This window comes from Seriola lalandi, unplaced genomic scaffold (assembly GCF_002814215.2).
Source record: "Seriola lalandi dorsalis isolate HSWRI2012SDOR001 ecotype SW California unplaced genomic scaffold, Sedor1 jcf7180002054353, whole genome shotgun sequence".
Classification (NCBI taxonomy): Eukaryota; Metazoa; Chordata; class Actinopteri; order Carangiformes; family Carangidae; genus Seriola; species Seriola lalandi.
The window spans coordinates 1,132,353-1,146,951 of NW_019524906.1; the positions used below are offsets into that span (position 1 = coordinate 1,132,353).

General features: G+C 41.1%; 1 protein-coding gene across 2 annotated transcripts in view; it reads left to right on the forward strand.

Annotated features, from left to right (window-relative positions):
• Positions 1 to 14,377, forward strand: part of ssbp4 (single stranded DNA binding protein 4) — an 83,036-nt gene extending 68,659 nt beyond the window's left edge. The window contains exons 6-17 of one of the 2 annotated variants that reach the window (XM_023408105.2): positions 834 to 917; positions 3,346 to 3,472; positions 3,615 to 3,682; positions 4,997 to 5,061; positions 5,815 to 5,860; positions 5,964 to 5,999; positions 6,137 to 6,191; positions 7,665 to 7,735; positions 7,892 to 7,970; positions 8,415 to 8,443; positions 8,551 to 8,652; positions 11,310 to 14,377. In XM_023408105.2, the coding sequence (XP_023263873.1) occupies positions 834 to 917; positions 3,346 to 3,472; positions 3,615 to 3,682; positions 4,997 to 5,061; positions 5,815 to 5,860; positions 5,964 to 5,999; positions 6,137 to 6,191; positions 7,665 to 7,735; positions 7,892 to 7,970; positions 8,415 to 8,443; positions 8,551 to 8,652; positions 11,310 to 11,390 (843 nt within the window). In that variant the 3' untranslated portion in view covers positions 11,391 to 14,377. Of the gene's footprint in view, positions 1 to 833; positions 918 to 3,345; positions 3,473 to 3,614; positions 3,683 to 4,996; positions 5,062 to 5,814; positions 5,861 to 5,963; positions 6,000 to 6,136; positions 6,192 to 7,664; positions 7,736 to 7,891; positions 7,971 to 8,414; positions 8,444 to 8,550; positions 8,653 to 11,120 lie in introns of both variants that reach the window. The other variant, XM_023408106.2, reaches the window with a different exon arrangement.
• The last annotated feature ends 222 nt before the right edge of the window (positions 14,378 to 14,599 follow it).

The following is a 14,599-nucleotide window of genomic DNA, read 5'->3' on the forward strand; positions in this document are numbered from 1 at the left end:
CACGTGAAAATCAATGTGGACCTCTGCAAATGTCAGTGACAAATCTCATTACATGCATTCCTTGTTGATGTAACAGAATAGATATGCATAGTTGTACTGTAATTATACACACTTAGTGTGGACATGCTGCATTTACTGTCTGAAGGAAATGCCAATTTAAGCTGCATTAAGTGATGCTGACCACTAGTCAGAAACAAACTCACAGAAAGTTTTGCCGTTGTATAATAGCTAAACAATTTCTTTTGTTATATATAAGCATGTAAATACCTCCTTAAACTCATCAGACATAAAGCAGCATTAGCATCTCATTGGAATTTGGTCCCTTGCCACATGACACATATATGCCCAGTACTCACTGGCCTTTCAGCTTTGCTTTGGTGCAGCAGCTTCCGAGTTAAATCTTGCATCTTTCCTCGCAGCCTCTTATTTACTTTGTCCCTCCTCAGTGTCACGCTAGTCAGGTATCATACCATACTTAAACCTGAGTGCCGGTGTTGTGTTTCATTGTCTTTTCTTGGTGGTTTGATGAGAGCTGTTGTAAATGTAATCGTACTGACGGGCAAACCAAATATGTTGTCTCTTACCTCTACTTCTTCTTGTACTTTTTGCAGAGGAAATTGTCACTATGAAAACTGGTGACAGTTTTTTTTTTTTTAAATGCTGTGAGCATCACAAACGTAATTCCTTTCACTGTAAAGATGAGGATGATGAGAAAATATGTTTTTTTGGCTAAACTTTCCCTTTAAATTTCATATGACATAGTCCTTTTAATCAATAACTTTAATACATAATCTGATCACTTCAATGAGACCTTTCTATCTTTTCTTCACCAGGGTCCACCAGGATCTCAGCCCTCCCCTCACACACAGCCTCCCCCACACAACCCCAGTAATCCCATGATGGGACCTCACGGACAGGTAAGTCATTTACTTCAGTCCCTCTCTTCCTTTATCTACTGCGTTCTAGTTCCACTCACTCACTCACTCACTCACTCACCCACTCACTCACTCGCTCACTCACTCACACACCCAACAACAGTGTACAAACAGCACACAGGTCCCTTGTTGTGCTAACAGACAGGACGGCCAACGTCCATGATGGTAGGTTGGATGAATAATTTAGCTGTGTTGGCCCAGCTGTAAGGAGCCGAGGTGCATCTGGAGGGCCTGTTCTCTCCCTCAGCCCAGCACTCACCATCCCATAGTCCATCAATAGACCATTAATATTGCAGCACAGCCTGACATGGTGCTCTTCGCGCACAAACCCACCATAACATGGTCAGAGGAGAGGAGAGGAGAGGAGAGGAAGAAGAGGGAAAGAGAAGAGGGTACAAAAGAAAACAGTAGTAAGTCAGTCCTCCCCTCAAGGGGTAACTAGGATTATATAACTTGTCCTCCAATTACTCACACACACACACACACACACACACACACACACACACACACACACACACACACACACACACAAAGCACACAGTATATAATTACCATTGAAAACCAGTCTCCTGTTGTATTTGTGTTGTGCTTATCTCTGAGTGAAGATGATGATATGAAAATTATTCTGCTGTTCATGCTCCGTGACAAAAACACACAACTCTTACCCAATCGGCATTCAAATCAGCATGTTTCCCCTTGATACTAAAATAGTTGGATTGAGTTTGGAATTAATTCTTATCATCTGACACTGAAATATGGCTCACTGGATGCGGGTATTTGTAGTTGCAGCAGTGTACTCTCATAGGTAATTCTGAAAACCATCTGTCTGGGGTGCTTTACATTATTCACTAGTTGTGCGCTGGCTCTGCGTGTGTGTCTCGGCCAGCCTGTTCTTGTCCCCCTCTCTGCTGAAACATCTGTCTGGATGGTGTCTTCAGTTTCTCTTATGAATCACACCATCCAGGCTGTGTTTTTGTAGCACGGCTGTCTGCTGATATACACACGCGGCAGGAAAACGTCCAGCACATGTGCAGCTGCACAAAATAGACAAACCTTCACGATGTAGAACATTGTTTCTGCTCGCACCACTCCTTCTCCCATCCAGCGATGTCATGTTTCTCTGCCTTTTCTGCTCCACCTCCCTCCCTCTCTCTCTCTCTCTCTCTCTCTCTCCTCCCTCTCATATCGTTCTTCCAAATCCAAGTTTCCACCCTGCATGTGTTCTCTCTCTCCTTCTGTCTTATCTGTCCTCCTTTACCTTTATCCTAATGGATTTTATCACCTGAGGTCTTACTTTCCAAAACTTAATGACAGGCCCCTCCTTCTTGGGTGAAATGGAACAAAACTACAACAGTACATTATTCTTCGACACAATAGCTCCCCCTGCTGATTAGCAATGACAACACCTCAAAAGTGGGCAGGATAGTTCCACAGAGCTAGGTTTACAAAGGCTTTTGTAGCATCTGACAAGTTTGCTATTTGGAGGAATGAGTGTTATTTCCCAAGAAGAACAGTTTCTTCTCTGTGTTTTGCCATAATGATGTTTAGTTGGGTTCAGATATTTGGCCCTTCTCTTTTGTCATGTGAGGGAAACCTTGTGACTAATCAGTTTCACATGGAAACATTTCTGCCGCTGAAGAGTAGGTAGAGATTTACACAGATACAGTAAGAGACATTTTATTCAGGGAACTAATATCATAATATCACATATTAGTACCAAACACAAACAGCATCTAAGTTGATGAGAGATCCATAAAAGAATCAACACACTGAACATTTTTTCCACAATAAAACACCAAGCAAAGAGCAGACCTGTGTTGTGATGTGATGTTATTAAGCTTGAATTTCTTATAGCTTATGATAACACTGGCGTGCTCAGACACGCACTCTGTGGTGGTTTGAGTATTTTATGATTCATGCATTGTTTCGTGTCAGTCTGTTTAATTTCCTTAGAAGTCTGTTCAATGACTCCCACTATATTCTCGGTACACACCTTTCTATGAATAGATATTGTCAATCTAATTTAATGATTATCTGAACCTAATTTTATTTTTTTAAAATTCACTTGTGATTAGCAAATGTGGATTACAGTATCTCAATTGATTTTTCATAATCAATATTTTTCAAGGAAATCTTAACATCATCTTTTCTATTATTTAATTGATTGATTTTAGCCGCTGTCTTCATAAATGAGATGCTAGATTTCATGCTAATTGAATGATAAGCTCTACACTTATGTGTTGTGTTTTCGTGTGCTCAGCTTAGAGAGTTTGAAGTGCATTTGAGTAAAACAAGATCATGAGCAAACGTACTGGTGATATTTTAAGGCCTGTCTGTCAAGAATTATAAAAAGTATTCCATCCTGAAATAATTATGAATAATTGTCATCCTTTCCCTGTCCATCCTACAGCCATTCATGTCTCCGCGGTACCCAGGTGGCCCAAGGCCCGCCCTTCGTATGCCAAATCAGCCTCCTGGGAGCATCCCCGGGTCACAGCCTCTCCTGCCAAACAGCCTGGACCCCACCAGACCTCAAGGTATTGACGAACATGCGGCATTATTTCAGAGATGCTGCGCTTTCGCAGTCTCGTATTTGGCCTCTGAATGAGGTATAGAATTATTATTGATCTAAATTGTGCTGCCATGCTAACAAGCTGCACTATGTATCTCTCACTACAGGACATCCAAACATGGGCGGTCCAATGAGAATGAATCCCCCCAGAGGCATGGGAGGCATGGGCCCACAGGTAGGCACCAGCCTTAGCCTTAGTATTACTTTAATGTTATATTATATTACTGATACAGAATTTAACACAAAGGGCTGAGTCAATAAAGCAACCCATGACAGTGAAAGGTGTCTTTAAGTTAATTAGCAGCCCACTGCACTCCCACTCTGCAGCTGCCACACAGCCAGATTTGGTGCTTGGACTGTCAGTTTATGAGCAAACCCAATGTTTGGTTACCCTTCATTTAGAGCTACCATAAAAACAGCTATAATGTCAAACCAGTAGCCTATAAACTTCCTACAGATAATCCTTCTACTCTGCTGAAGAGAAGTTTTGGTTCTGCCAGCTCGTAACTTTGCCTTTAAATGTCAGAAGCGCTTTGATGATTAGCTTGGCTCTGACCAGCGCTCACCCACTGCCAACGCCAGTTCTACATGTTAAATCCTACTCGCCAACTCCCACCTAGGGAGACAGACAGAGGCAGAATACTCGGACTGCTCTGAGCAAGCTGCCACCAACACATTTTGACCAAAAACGGTGCCAGTTTTGGCACTGTTGGTTTCCTTTTATCGTCTTAATTTTTGTCGATTGGATTCGGTGTAATACATAAGATGCTTAAACAACAGTGTCCTTTTGAATTACCATTACCAGACAGCTGCTTCATTCTGCACCCAACAACCTCCTGCTCTAACATCACCTCGTACATACACACACACACACACACACACACACACACACACACACACACACACACTCCCTGTGCCCCTCGGCCCCTCTCTGTGCCACCCTGGCACGGTGACTTTGGCAGTTAGCGTACCAGCAGCTGGTGTGGCATCTGCTCGACAAGTGTAATCGTCTGCTGAACAAAACTCTTCCTCTGAGTGGAGTTGCTCTCTGGCCTGCCCCTCTACTCTGTCTCTCTCTCTCTCTCTCTCTCTCTCTCTCTCTCTCTCTCAGTCACACACACACACACACACACACACACACACACACATACATACCCAAGTACACACATGCAGTGCCATCCAAACCCACCTGCTGGGCAGCCATGAAAACATACATGCAAATGCACAGAGGGGAGTATGAACACATAGAAACACATACACAGAGACACACAACTCATACATACATACATACATACACAAACACACTCGCACGCAACTGTCCACATTCACACAACCCACTCCAGCCAGCCCACACACAGCACATATATGCACATAATTAATCACTAGTTAGTGGGAGACATGATCGTCACTGACCTTCATTAAGATTCAAACCTTTAGACAGAGCAGGTGTGAGATGCCATGCTGACTCCGTGCTCCTCTCTTTATGCAGAACTATGGCGGAGGGATGAGGCCTCCTCCGAACTCCATGGGGCCGGGGATGCCGGGCATGAACATGTGAGTAAACTGAAAAAAAGTTTGTGAATATTTGTAAATTCTATTTCCAGAGATAAGGGGGATATTCTACTTTTTTATTTGAAACCTGAATTTTATTTTTTTTAGTTTTGATTGTCTTTGCTGTCGGCTATGATAGCACTTTCTTCACCCAGTCAGTTGCTGAGATCTGGGGATGTAGCAGAATCCCTTATTGCATTAAAAATGGATGTATGCACCAAGTACAGTGACCATGGTTTGTCAAACTTGAAGCAGGAACTTCGTCTGCAAAATCTAATGGAGATTTACAAGGGACAGGTTGGTTAATAAGCCAATTGCCATGAAGTTGGTTAGAAAGAAGTTTATTATTTTACCTTTCCTCTAATAAAATACCAGTAATCTGACTGATTTCATAAGGTGTATGAAATTAGAATACATCACCAAAAATATGTTTTATACTTAATCATGGTTTACTTCTAAAACTTTTCATTAACAGATTATTAGATTATAAAACAAAATTATTAGGGGTATTTTTGTCTGTGTTTGCCTCCTACAGTTAAAGTTGCCACAATGACACTTAAAATGTACTTTTTGTCATGTAAATTCACCCGTTTCCAAGAATTCAGGATTACTTGTGCATATCAACTAATAGACTGTATTCATCTACTCAAGAAATCAACCTGAGACATGCGAGCAGTGAGAAGTATCTTGTTTTGCCTTTGAAAAGATGGTGCATGTGACTTTGTTCCTTATTGCTCCCTCTGCTTGCATTTCCAGGGGCCCTGGTGGAAGAGGTCCATGGCCGAACCCCAACACCAACTCAGTGAGTCACAGTCTCTCGCATCTTTATCACCCACATGACTGAGTGTGTTTACAATAACTGTGTCTCGTGTTTTGTTTCATCTCGGGGTATATTCTCTCCACAGATAGCTTATTCATCTTCATCTCCAGGCAACTACGTGGTAAGTGTCCCGTCATGGACTCGTGTTCAACCATGGGCCATAAATTACCTGTCATGCAGTGACATCTAACAGGCACGCTGCTGTCTAGATGCACTCAGCATTCATTTCTCTTCTTCTCTTGCTTCTTCACCCCTCAGGGCCCTCCAGGGGGAGGCGGCCCACCAGGAACTCCCATCATGCCTAGCCCCGGAGGTGAGTTATATACTTCAGTTTCCCTTCTGATTTCTACTTTTATCCAGTGTTCACTGAAGGAGGGCTCTGTCTCAGAAACATCAAACCTGTTCTCTGTCAGATACACGTCTCTCTTTGGGAGTCAGGCAGAGATAGCAATCTAAATACTTTAGGAATTGAGCCTTAAGGAATATTTTTGTAAGCGTAAAACATTAAACACTTGTAAAATATTGCACTGAATGTGTGACATACATGAACAATTTTGGTCGGGTATCACATTTTATCTCTGTTTAGGCACATTCTGAAAACATTCTAATGTTAGCTGTGTTTTCTCACAGCCAAGACAGTTGTATAAAAGGGAAGCAGAGGCATGTCAGTCTGCAATCAACTGAGTGATCCATCTCAGCTTTGACCCATCAGTCTAGTATCTCTGTGGAGGATTAGCTGCAAACAAAACACTGTGGGCAGATATCCTGTAGATGTTCTGTTTCTGTTGGCCTGTGGAGAGCTTCTTTTTGTGTCCACTATTTATTATTTATATACGTACCTCTATTGTGATTTGTTGCCGGGGCAACCTTTTGTACAAAACGCTCCTGCTCACGTACACCGGGAGGGAAAACATATTTCCACTGCAGTCGCCAAGACTGTGCTGTGAGCGCGCACGCACACATACACACGCTCACACACACACACACACACACACACACACACACACACACACACACACACACACACACACACTCACTCACTCACTCACTCACTCTCATACACACAAACCTCCCACTCAGTATTGCCCCCCTCCTCTAGTCACGACATAACAAGCTAGATTCAGGGAAACTAACAGGCAAGATCTCTCCACCACTTTGCACATGCAGTATCCATCTCCTCCCCTGTCTTTCAATTTGTTATTCTTTTTTTTCCCTGCTTTTCTCAGTCTTTTTCTCACAACTTTCTGCCTGCAATGCCAGATCAAGGACACCTCATCCTTCTGAATTTTTTCGGGACAGACAGACACATGAGGAGTGACACAGCATGTACTGGTTTTTGCTAAGATGCCAGAGTGTCCATATAATAACTTGGTCTAATCTCCTGACTGTTGGAATTACAAATAATTGGTCTCTTTCATTGTACAATGCAGAGAGCAGTGTGTAGATTGACTGACAGACAGATTGACTGACATTATGCACCGGCTTTTAAAGTAATATACTGGTGGTCCTGTACCACAGAAACATGTGTCTGGGTTGTAGCTGGCAAAATCAAACTGAAACAATGTCAAATACAGTGAAAAACAGTTCCACTCCAGTGACTTCAGTGTAGCTCACCTCATTATTTCCCATTTCTTACCCCCTTCCATACCCCAAATCCACCTTATTTTTTGACATTTGTAGACCACTTGGATACAGAGAGATCTATAAGTTTTTCTCTTCAATTAGGAGGAAAATTCTGTCTTACAATTTTCGGATTTTAAACATTGAACTGTTTTTTTTTACATAGATTCAACAAACTCAAGTGAAAACATCTACACGATGATGAACCCTATCGGTCCCGGTGGAAATAGACCTAATGTGAGTAACATTGTTTTGTTTCTTTTTGAATCACAATAAATAGTTTCAGTGTTTCTACATTTCATTCAGAATTTGTTTCTAATTTCTAATTCATTACCAAGCATGAAAAGAACAAGATACATGATCTTTATAAATGCTCCTGTTAATTTTCTTTAGTTCCCAATGGGGCCGGGTCCTGACGGGCCAATGGGTGGAATGGGTGCTATGGAGCAGCATCATATGAACGGATCACTAGGTGAGTGGATAAAGATAAGCTAAAGAAGCTCACAGTGTATGTAGGCACTTGGTATAAGCTCCTCAGAATATTCAGTGAAACCTGTTACTTTCTATGAACAGAGGCATTAAGAAGTAAGACTCTGCCCTCTTATGGCTGGTGGAGGAAGTGTTCTCTCTCCTCTCAGTATTGATCAAAGCTGAAACAGATTAGTGGGGCAGTGAGTAGGCCAATTGATCCTGTAGATGGGTGAGACGCGGGCAGTGAAGCCGGCGGAGTTGGTTCTCATCTGTATCTGAAACAAATAGCTTAATTAAAGACCATTAACTGTGAGAGATCCGGGTGTTTTGTGCTCACGCTGGATATCCTGAAGTGTTGTTAAATTATTAGCAGGCTGCTGAGGATTAGTTAACTGTTACATTACAATCATTCAAGTTTCTCTTCTCTTTTTATTTCTAATCACAGGCTCTGGTGACATGGATGGGTTGCCAAAGGTAAGACTGACTGACTGACTGACTGACTGACTGACTGTTCATCTGTCTGTGAATTTGTCTGTCTGTATGAGATCTGTATTCTTATTGGTTTGTTTCCCATGTTGTAGAATTCTCCCAATAACATGGCAGGCATGAACAATCCCCCCGGCACTCCGCGGGACGACGGCGAGATGGCAGGCAACTTTTTAAACCCATTCCAAAGTGAAAGTGTGAGTACCAACGCACCTTTTAAGCTGGGAACAAACTAGACGATTAAAAAAAAAGAAAAAAAACAACTGTCCCGACTGTAACATGGAACAGAGTCACATATAGTATTTAATACTTCTGCAGATTACAGTCATATCTGTACCACTGTTGTCAAACAGCAGGATCAATTTCAGATTTCTCCAGTCACAAAAATATCAATATACTTGAGACAATTGTGATGGCTCCATCTCAGTTCTGCACACTCGAAGTTTGTGTGTGCCAGCTGTCCATGGTGACCCGGGTCCGGTTTCACAAAAAGAGACTTTGGCTGTGGTAGATCATGTAATAGACTTCAGACAGACGTCTAAATTCTAAATGTCTCTGCTGCATAAAGCTGTCTGGTTCTTGACTATCTCAAGTAAAACCAATTGTCCATTTATTCAGGGTAAATTAAGACATTTTTCAAACTAAAAGACATGCAGTGAATTCAGAAAGTATTCAAACCTGTTCAATTTTTTCACATTTTTTTATGTTGCATAATGACAATAATGATGATAATGACAAAGTGAAAACAAAATTTTAGGTAGGTATTTTTGCAATTTACATAAGTATTCACATAAGTATTCAGACCCTCTGCCATAACACTTGAAATTTTGCTCAAATTTAGCTGTATCTTTGAGATGTGGCACACGCCTGTCCATGTAAGGCCTCACAGCTGACAATGCATATCAGAGCAAAACCAACTGCTGCATTGAAGGTTCCCAAGAGCGCAGTGGCCTTAGTAATTCTTAAATTGAAGAAGTTTGTTAGAACCAGCAATCTCTCTGGAACTGGCCGCCTGGCCAAACGGAGCAATCAGGAAGAAGGGCCAAGATTGAACTGTTTGGTCTCAGTTCTCAGCGTCATGTGTGGAGGAAACCAGGCATTGCTCATCACCTGCCCAATACTATCCCACTGTGGGGGTATTTTTCAGCGGCAGGGACAGAGAGACTGGTCAGGGTTTAGGGAAAGCTGAATGGAGAAAAGTACAGAGATATCCTTAACGAAAACCGGATCCATAGCACTCAGGACCTCAGAGCCCTGACTCCAGAATCCAATCAAATGTCTCTGGAGAGACCTGGAAATAGCTGTCTACTGACGGTCCCATTCCAACCTGACAGAGCTCGAGAGGATCTGCAGAGAAGAACGGCAGAAAATCCCCAAATCCAGATGTGCAAAGCCTGTCCTGTTATACCCAAGAAGACTTGAGGCGGTAATTTACTCAGTACTAAGTACTGAGTAAAGTGTCTGAATACTAATGTCAATGTGATATTTCAATTTCTCCTATTTAATAAATTAGCAAAAAAAATTCTAAAACTGTTTTCATTTTGTCTTTATGAGATATTAAATGTAGATTGATGAAGGAAGTTTTGCATAAGGCTGTAACATAACAAAATGCCCTGTAGACTGAGCAACCACGTCAAACCACTTAGTTCCTTTCACTCCAGCTAAAAATATTTTCCCTCTGAAAACATTCAACAGTTACAAGGTCTCCTTACTTTGAAAATTCAGCAAAGAGTATAGTAATACAAAAATCTTTTGGTATCTTAAAATCTCACCTGAGTGCAGAGCTTAGATGCTGTGGCTCCTTAATGTTGCCGGGCTCAGTACTTCTGCTAACTCATCAGTCACATTCAGGATTGGGTTCCTTGGGAAAATGGAAACAACTGATGTGTATCGTCAACAGGATACTGCACTTTCTAAAAACTCTGCCTTTCATTATATTGTTAGAAAACCACAAACTGGGAGCCATGTTTTTTTTTTTGTGTGTGTGTGTGTCACCTGACACTGGTCAGCAGGTGTCACTGACTGTTTTAGCTAGCATGGTGAACATTTTAGGCTTGAAATAATTCTTTATTTTTGTGAAACTGTCTAACTTGTATTAGACTAATCTAAGAGCAAAAACCAAGACTGGCCTAATACGATGGTTTAAAATGTGTTTGTGAAACCGGGCCCCTGCTCTATTTTGCACACTTTACCACAACATTTCCACGATCTTGAAATCAGCCCCTGTGGCTAAATTGAGCTTCATTATCAGTCCTGTATATCGTGCCCTGTGTTCCCAGCTTTGTCTTTGTCAAAAACACAGCATGCACAAAAGCATGGAAGAGAACCACATGATATGCTTTCTCTGATGCATGAAGAGATTGTCATATAGTGATTAATGTGAGACTGACAACTACATTTTTGCTACAGTATACTCACTGTGATCTGAAATTCCTTAACATTTTCTCCTTGGGCTGGACTCTGCTCTGCTTGCTGCTGGTTTACTGACACAGGAAGTAAATTAGAAAGGGTTAGTGTAATGTTTGCTGCAAAAGGCTGGTGTACTGGACATGGCATTTAGTTTAGTTAGTTGTATTGCTTTCATCTTGAACTGGGTAGTATAAGAGGTTTAATATAGTTTTGGCTTATCTTTTCTCCCCTCCCTCTGTTTTTTCTCTCTTTACAGTATTCACCCAACATGACGATGAGTGTGTGATTTTTTTTTATTTTTTTTTTTATCTTTTATTTTATTTTATTTCTCTTTCATCTCCCCTTATCTCAATCTCCCTCTCCCATCCGCCCTGCTGCATCTTGCATTACCTTCCTTCCTCCCACCCTTCCTACCTCCTCCTGGACGGTGTGCTGTGCCACACAGCCCCTGAGGATACCCCTGGAAAGCAGGACTCCTCTCAAGGCCCCCCATCCCAACGCCTGTAAAATGGTTGTAAGAACATGAAACGGTCTCCAAGCAACAGGAAGGGTCTCCTCTCCGCTTCTCCTCGCCTGCCGGGCCCCAACAAGGGCCCTAGGACAGTGAGAGCCTGAACCTGCTCCAAGCCTGTCTCTCCCAAACCCAGAAACCTGCCCCCATGGGTGGATTTCAGCCCAATCAAGATGCCTGCTTGCATCTACCACCACTCCATTATATCATGCTGATCATAACTTATGAGGGCACGCAGTAGTTAACTGACAGGGGGGGCTGAAAACCCTCATTCAAAAACTCCTGTGGCAGGAATGATTAAAAAAAAAAAAAAAAAAAATGAACTGATGATGTTATTTTAGGGCAAGAATGGTTTTCATTAAATGTTTGTATTTTTTGTTGTTGATGATAATATTATTGTTATAATTTTCATAATTGATATTATTCTACTAATATAGTTATGATTTCCTGTAAAGGGCACATTTTATCTCAGCAGCAGCATCAACAATGACAGAATAAGCACACCTGAAAAATGCACAATGATTTTCTGTTTACATGATTTTAGGTTATTTGTTGTTTGTTTTGTTTTTGTCACAGTCAGTCTCACTTCACATACCTCTCCTTAAAACTTCTTCAGAACTTGTAGGTAGCATCTTTGCCTTCTAAATGTCCGTAGCACCATTTCCATAAACTTCAGACTCAGAAAGATTGGAATAATCGATCATCTTCACCTAATGAGGTAGTTTGTGTCGAGGTGTTGGTATCCCGGCTAAAACTATCCATACAGTTACAACAGAGGCTTTCTCAGAGCATTGCTGTTTTCTGGTACAAAGTGTCTGCTGATGCACCTGAATGATCGGATGTCTAGCTATCTTGTCTTAATAAGCACCCTTTTTTCTCTCTGCTTTTACTGCAAGAAAATGGCTCTGATGAAATCGTGATATGATCGTCAGGGGCCTGTTCTCATTCAGTAACAGACAGAGAGCATTTTGTCGATCCTCTCGTCTCTTCTATGGATTTGGTCTTGTCTGTAAATACAACATATTTAGCTTGTATTGTGGTTGTTTTATTATTTGTTATTTACAAGTTGTCTGTGAATCCTAAAATGTGGTTCCTTTCCCTTCATCACTTTGTTTGATTTCAGCCTTATTGTGGACTCTTTAGTGGCACTGTTTTCCTCCCAGGACTCATTCTGGTCTCTCCTCAATGTCTCTGTCTGACTGGGGAGACTGTGGGACCTCTGATACACTCATGAAGCCTGTTTTCATGCTTTGAGTTTAGGTTGAACTCACAGATCCTGTATGATCCACTTTCTTAATCCAGACAAGATGGGCTAAATAACTATCTCCTTGGAGCTCCCATCGACCAGTTGCCTCAGCGAGTCCCTTATGTATGGGATAATGGATCCAGAGTATTGGGTGGCTGGAGCACCGCTGATGATGGGAGCAGAGTGATGTACCTTGGGGTTAACAGACCATGCAGCCACATCAGTCTAAAGAAGAGGAACAATAATTGGATACTTTTGTAATGGATATTTCCATTTTTGTGGATTGTTTTCAGCAAATTGTTTTTATTTGAAATGTATTCAACTGAGAAAAAATTAAAGCCCATAAAGCCCGTAGAATCTGCACACAAAGAAAAACATAGTTACATATTACACTATTTAATTTGTTTCTTTCTGTATGTTATGTACTCTTGGCCTGATTTACTCACTGTTTCAAAGGGATAACTTATCTCTTATTATCTCTGACATCACACCGCAGCACTTGCGTCATGGCTGTGTTCAAATCAACAATAACTAAACAACAATTGTAGCCTCTATGGGTGATGGTGATGTACTTATCAATTTTCTGATATCAGTGTGAACAGATTGTCCCCAGAGTTCAACAGGGACATCTCCAGGATTTGGCTGTCAGTGGCCTGGGAAACACTCTCTAGTGTTCCTTCAACATAGTGACACACACCTCCCTCCTTTCCTCCAATCCCATCCCTCACCCTCCAAACCTCTCCCCCCTTCTCTTTAATTTCCTTTTTTGTAAATACTGTATAATGCATTTTGATATCATTGACATGTTTTGATATGTCAGTCACTACCAATGAATACAGCTGAAAGTAAATTATAAATAAAACTGTCCATGTTTTTCATAGAGAAAGGATGCGCAGACTATTTGGCTCATGTGGCTAAATTTCCATAAAAATGTATAGAACACAGTAACACAATAAATGCAGACTGTATGCTAAAGACTTGTATGGTGAGGAGGATAGGACAGAGAGAGGACAGGACAGAGAGAAGCAAATGAGCGTCCTCACTCTGCCCTTGTCTCCATATGCTTCAGTTAAATGTTACTATTGGCTGTGAATAATCAGCATCTGAATAATTTTTTTTTAAAGGGCATCTTCTCACAAAAAAAACATGTGACCTCATTGCAGTTTTTAATATGAAGGATTTTTATCAATTTAAGAAAACTTTTAAAAAGGAAAAAATACTTCAGAGAACCTCATTTTAAATTAAGAATAGATAAAAAAAAGTAATACTTATGGGGAAAACTGTGTCCTTTGCTATTTGCTCCTTTAATAGCTTTGTATAGATTCAAGCTCTCTCACTGATCCTCTCTCAGTCCTCTGTGTATATCGATCGTTGGCCATCTCTGTACTTCTATTGTGATGTATAATACTGTACCATTAGGAAGATTTGCTGGTTGGGTGGGGTGGTTATGTTGAGTCGGGGAGGGGTGGGGATTCAAGGGAACGGGATATAAATGATTCTCCTGTACCGTTCATGGTCCTTTCTGATGACACGGCAGTATTCAATATGAAGCAGTCTGTCTATTGGGTTTGCTTTGTATTTCATGGTAGGATAGTTCAGAATCTTGTCTTAGGGACTTAGGTGTCTTGTGTAGGTAATAAAGATGTTCTTTGTATGTTTCTTTATATTGTAAAGTTTCTTTAGACTGAAAGAAAAACAGATAATTTGCTTATCAAAAAAGAAACAATGCATCAATAATAAATGTCATTTGATTTTTCCTTGTTGTTTGAATCTCTTCCTCTGAGCTCTCATTTATACATGTACCTTAGGCACTACAAATTGTATACAGTGCAGAAAAGGATCACCTGCTGCACTTACATTGGTGGAAAGGATTGGAGTGCCCTGGTTTAAGTTCTAACTTCAAACTGTGTTCGATTTAGGCTACCTGAACTGGTTTTTACCAGTTTTACCAGTTTTGGTTTTGGTTAATCTCACATTT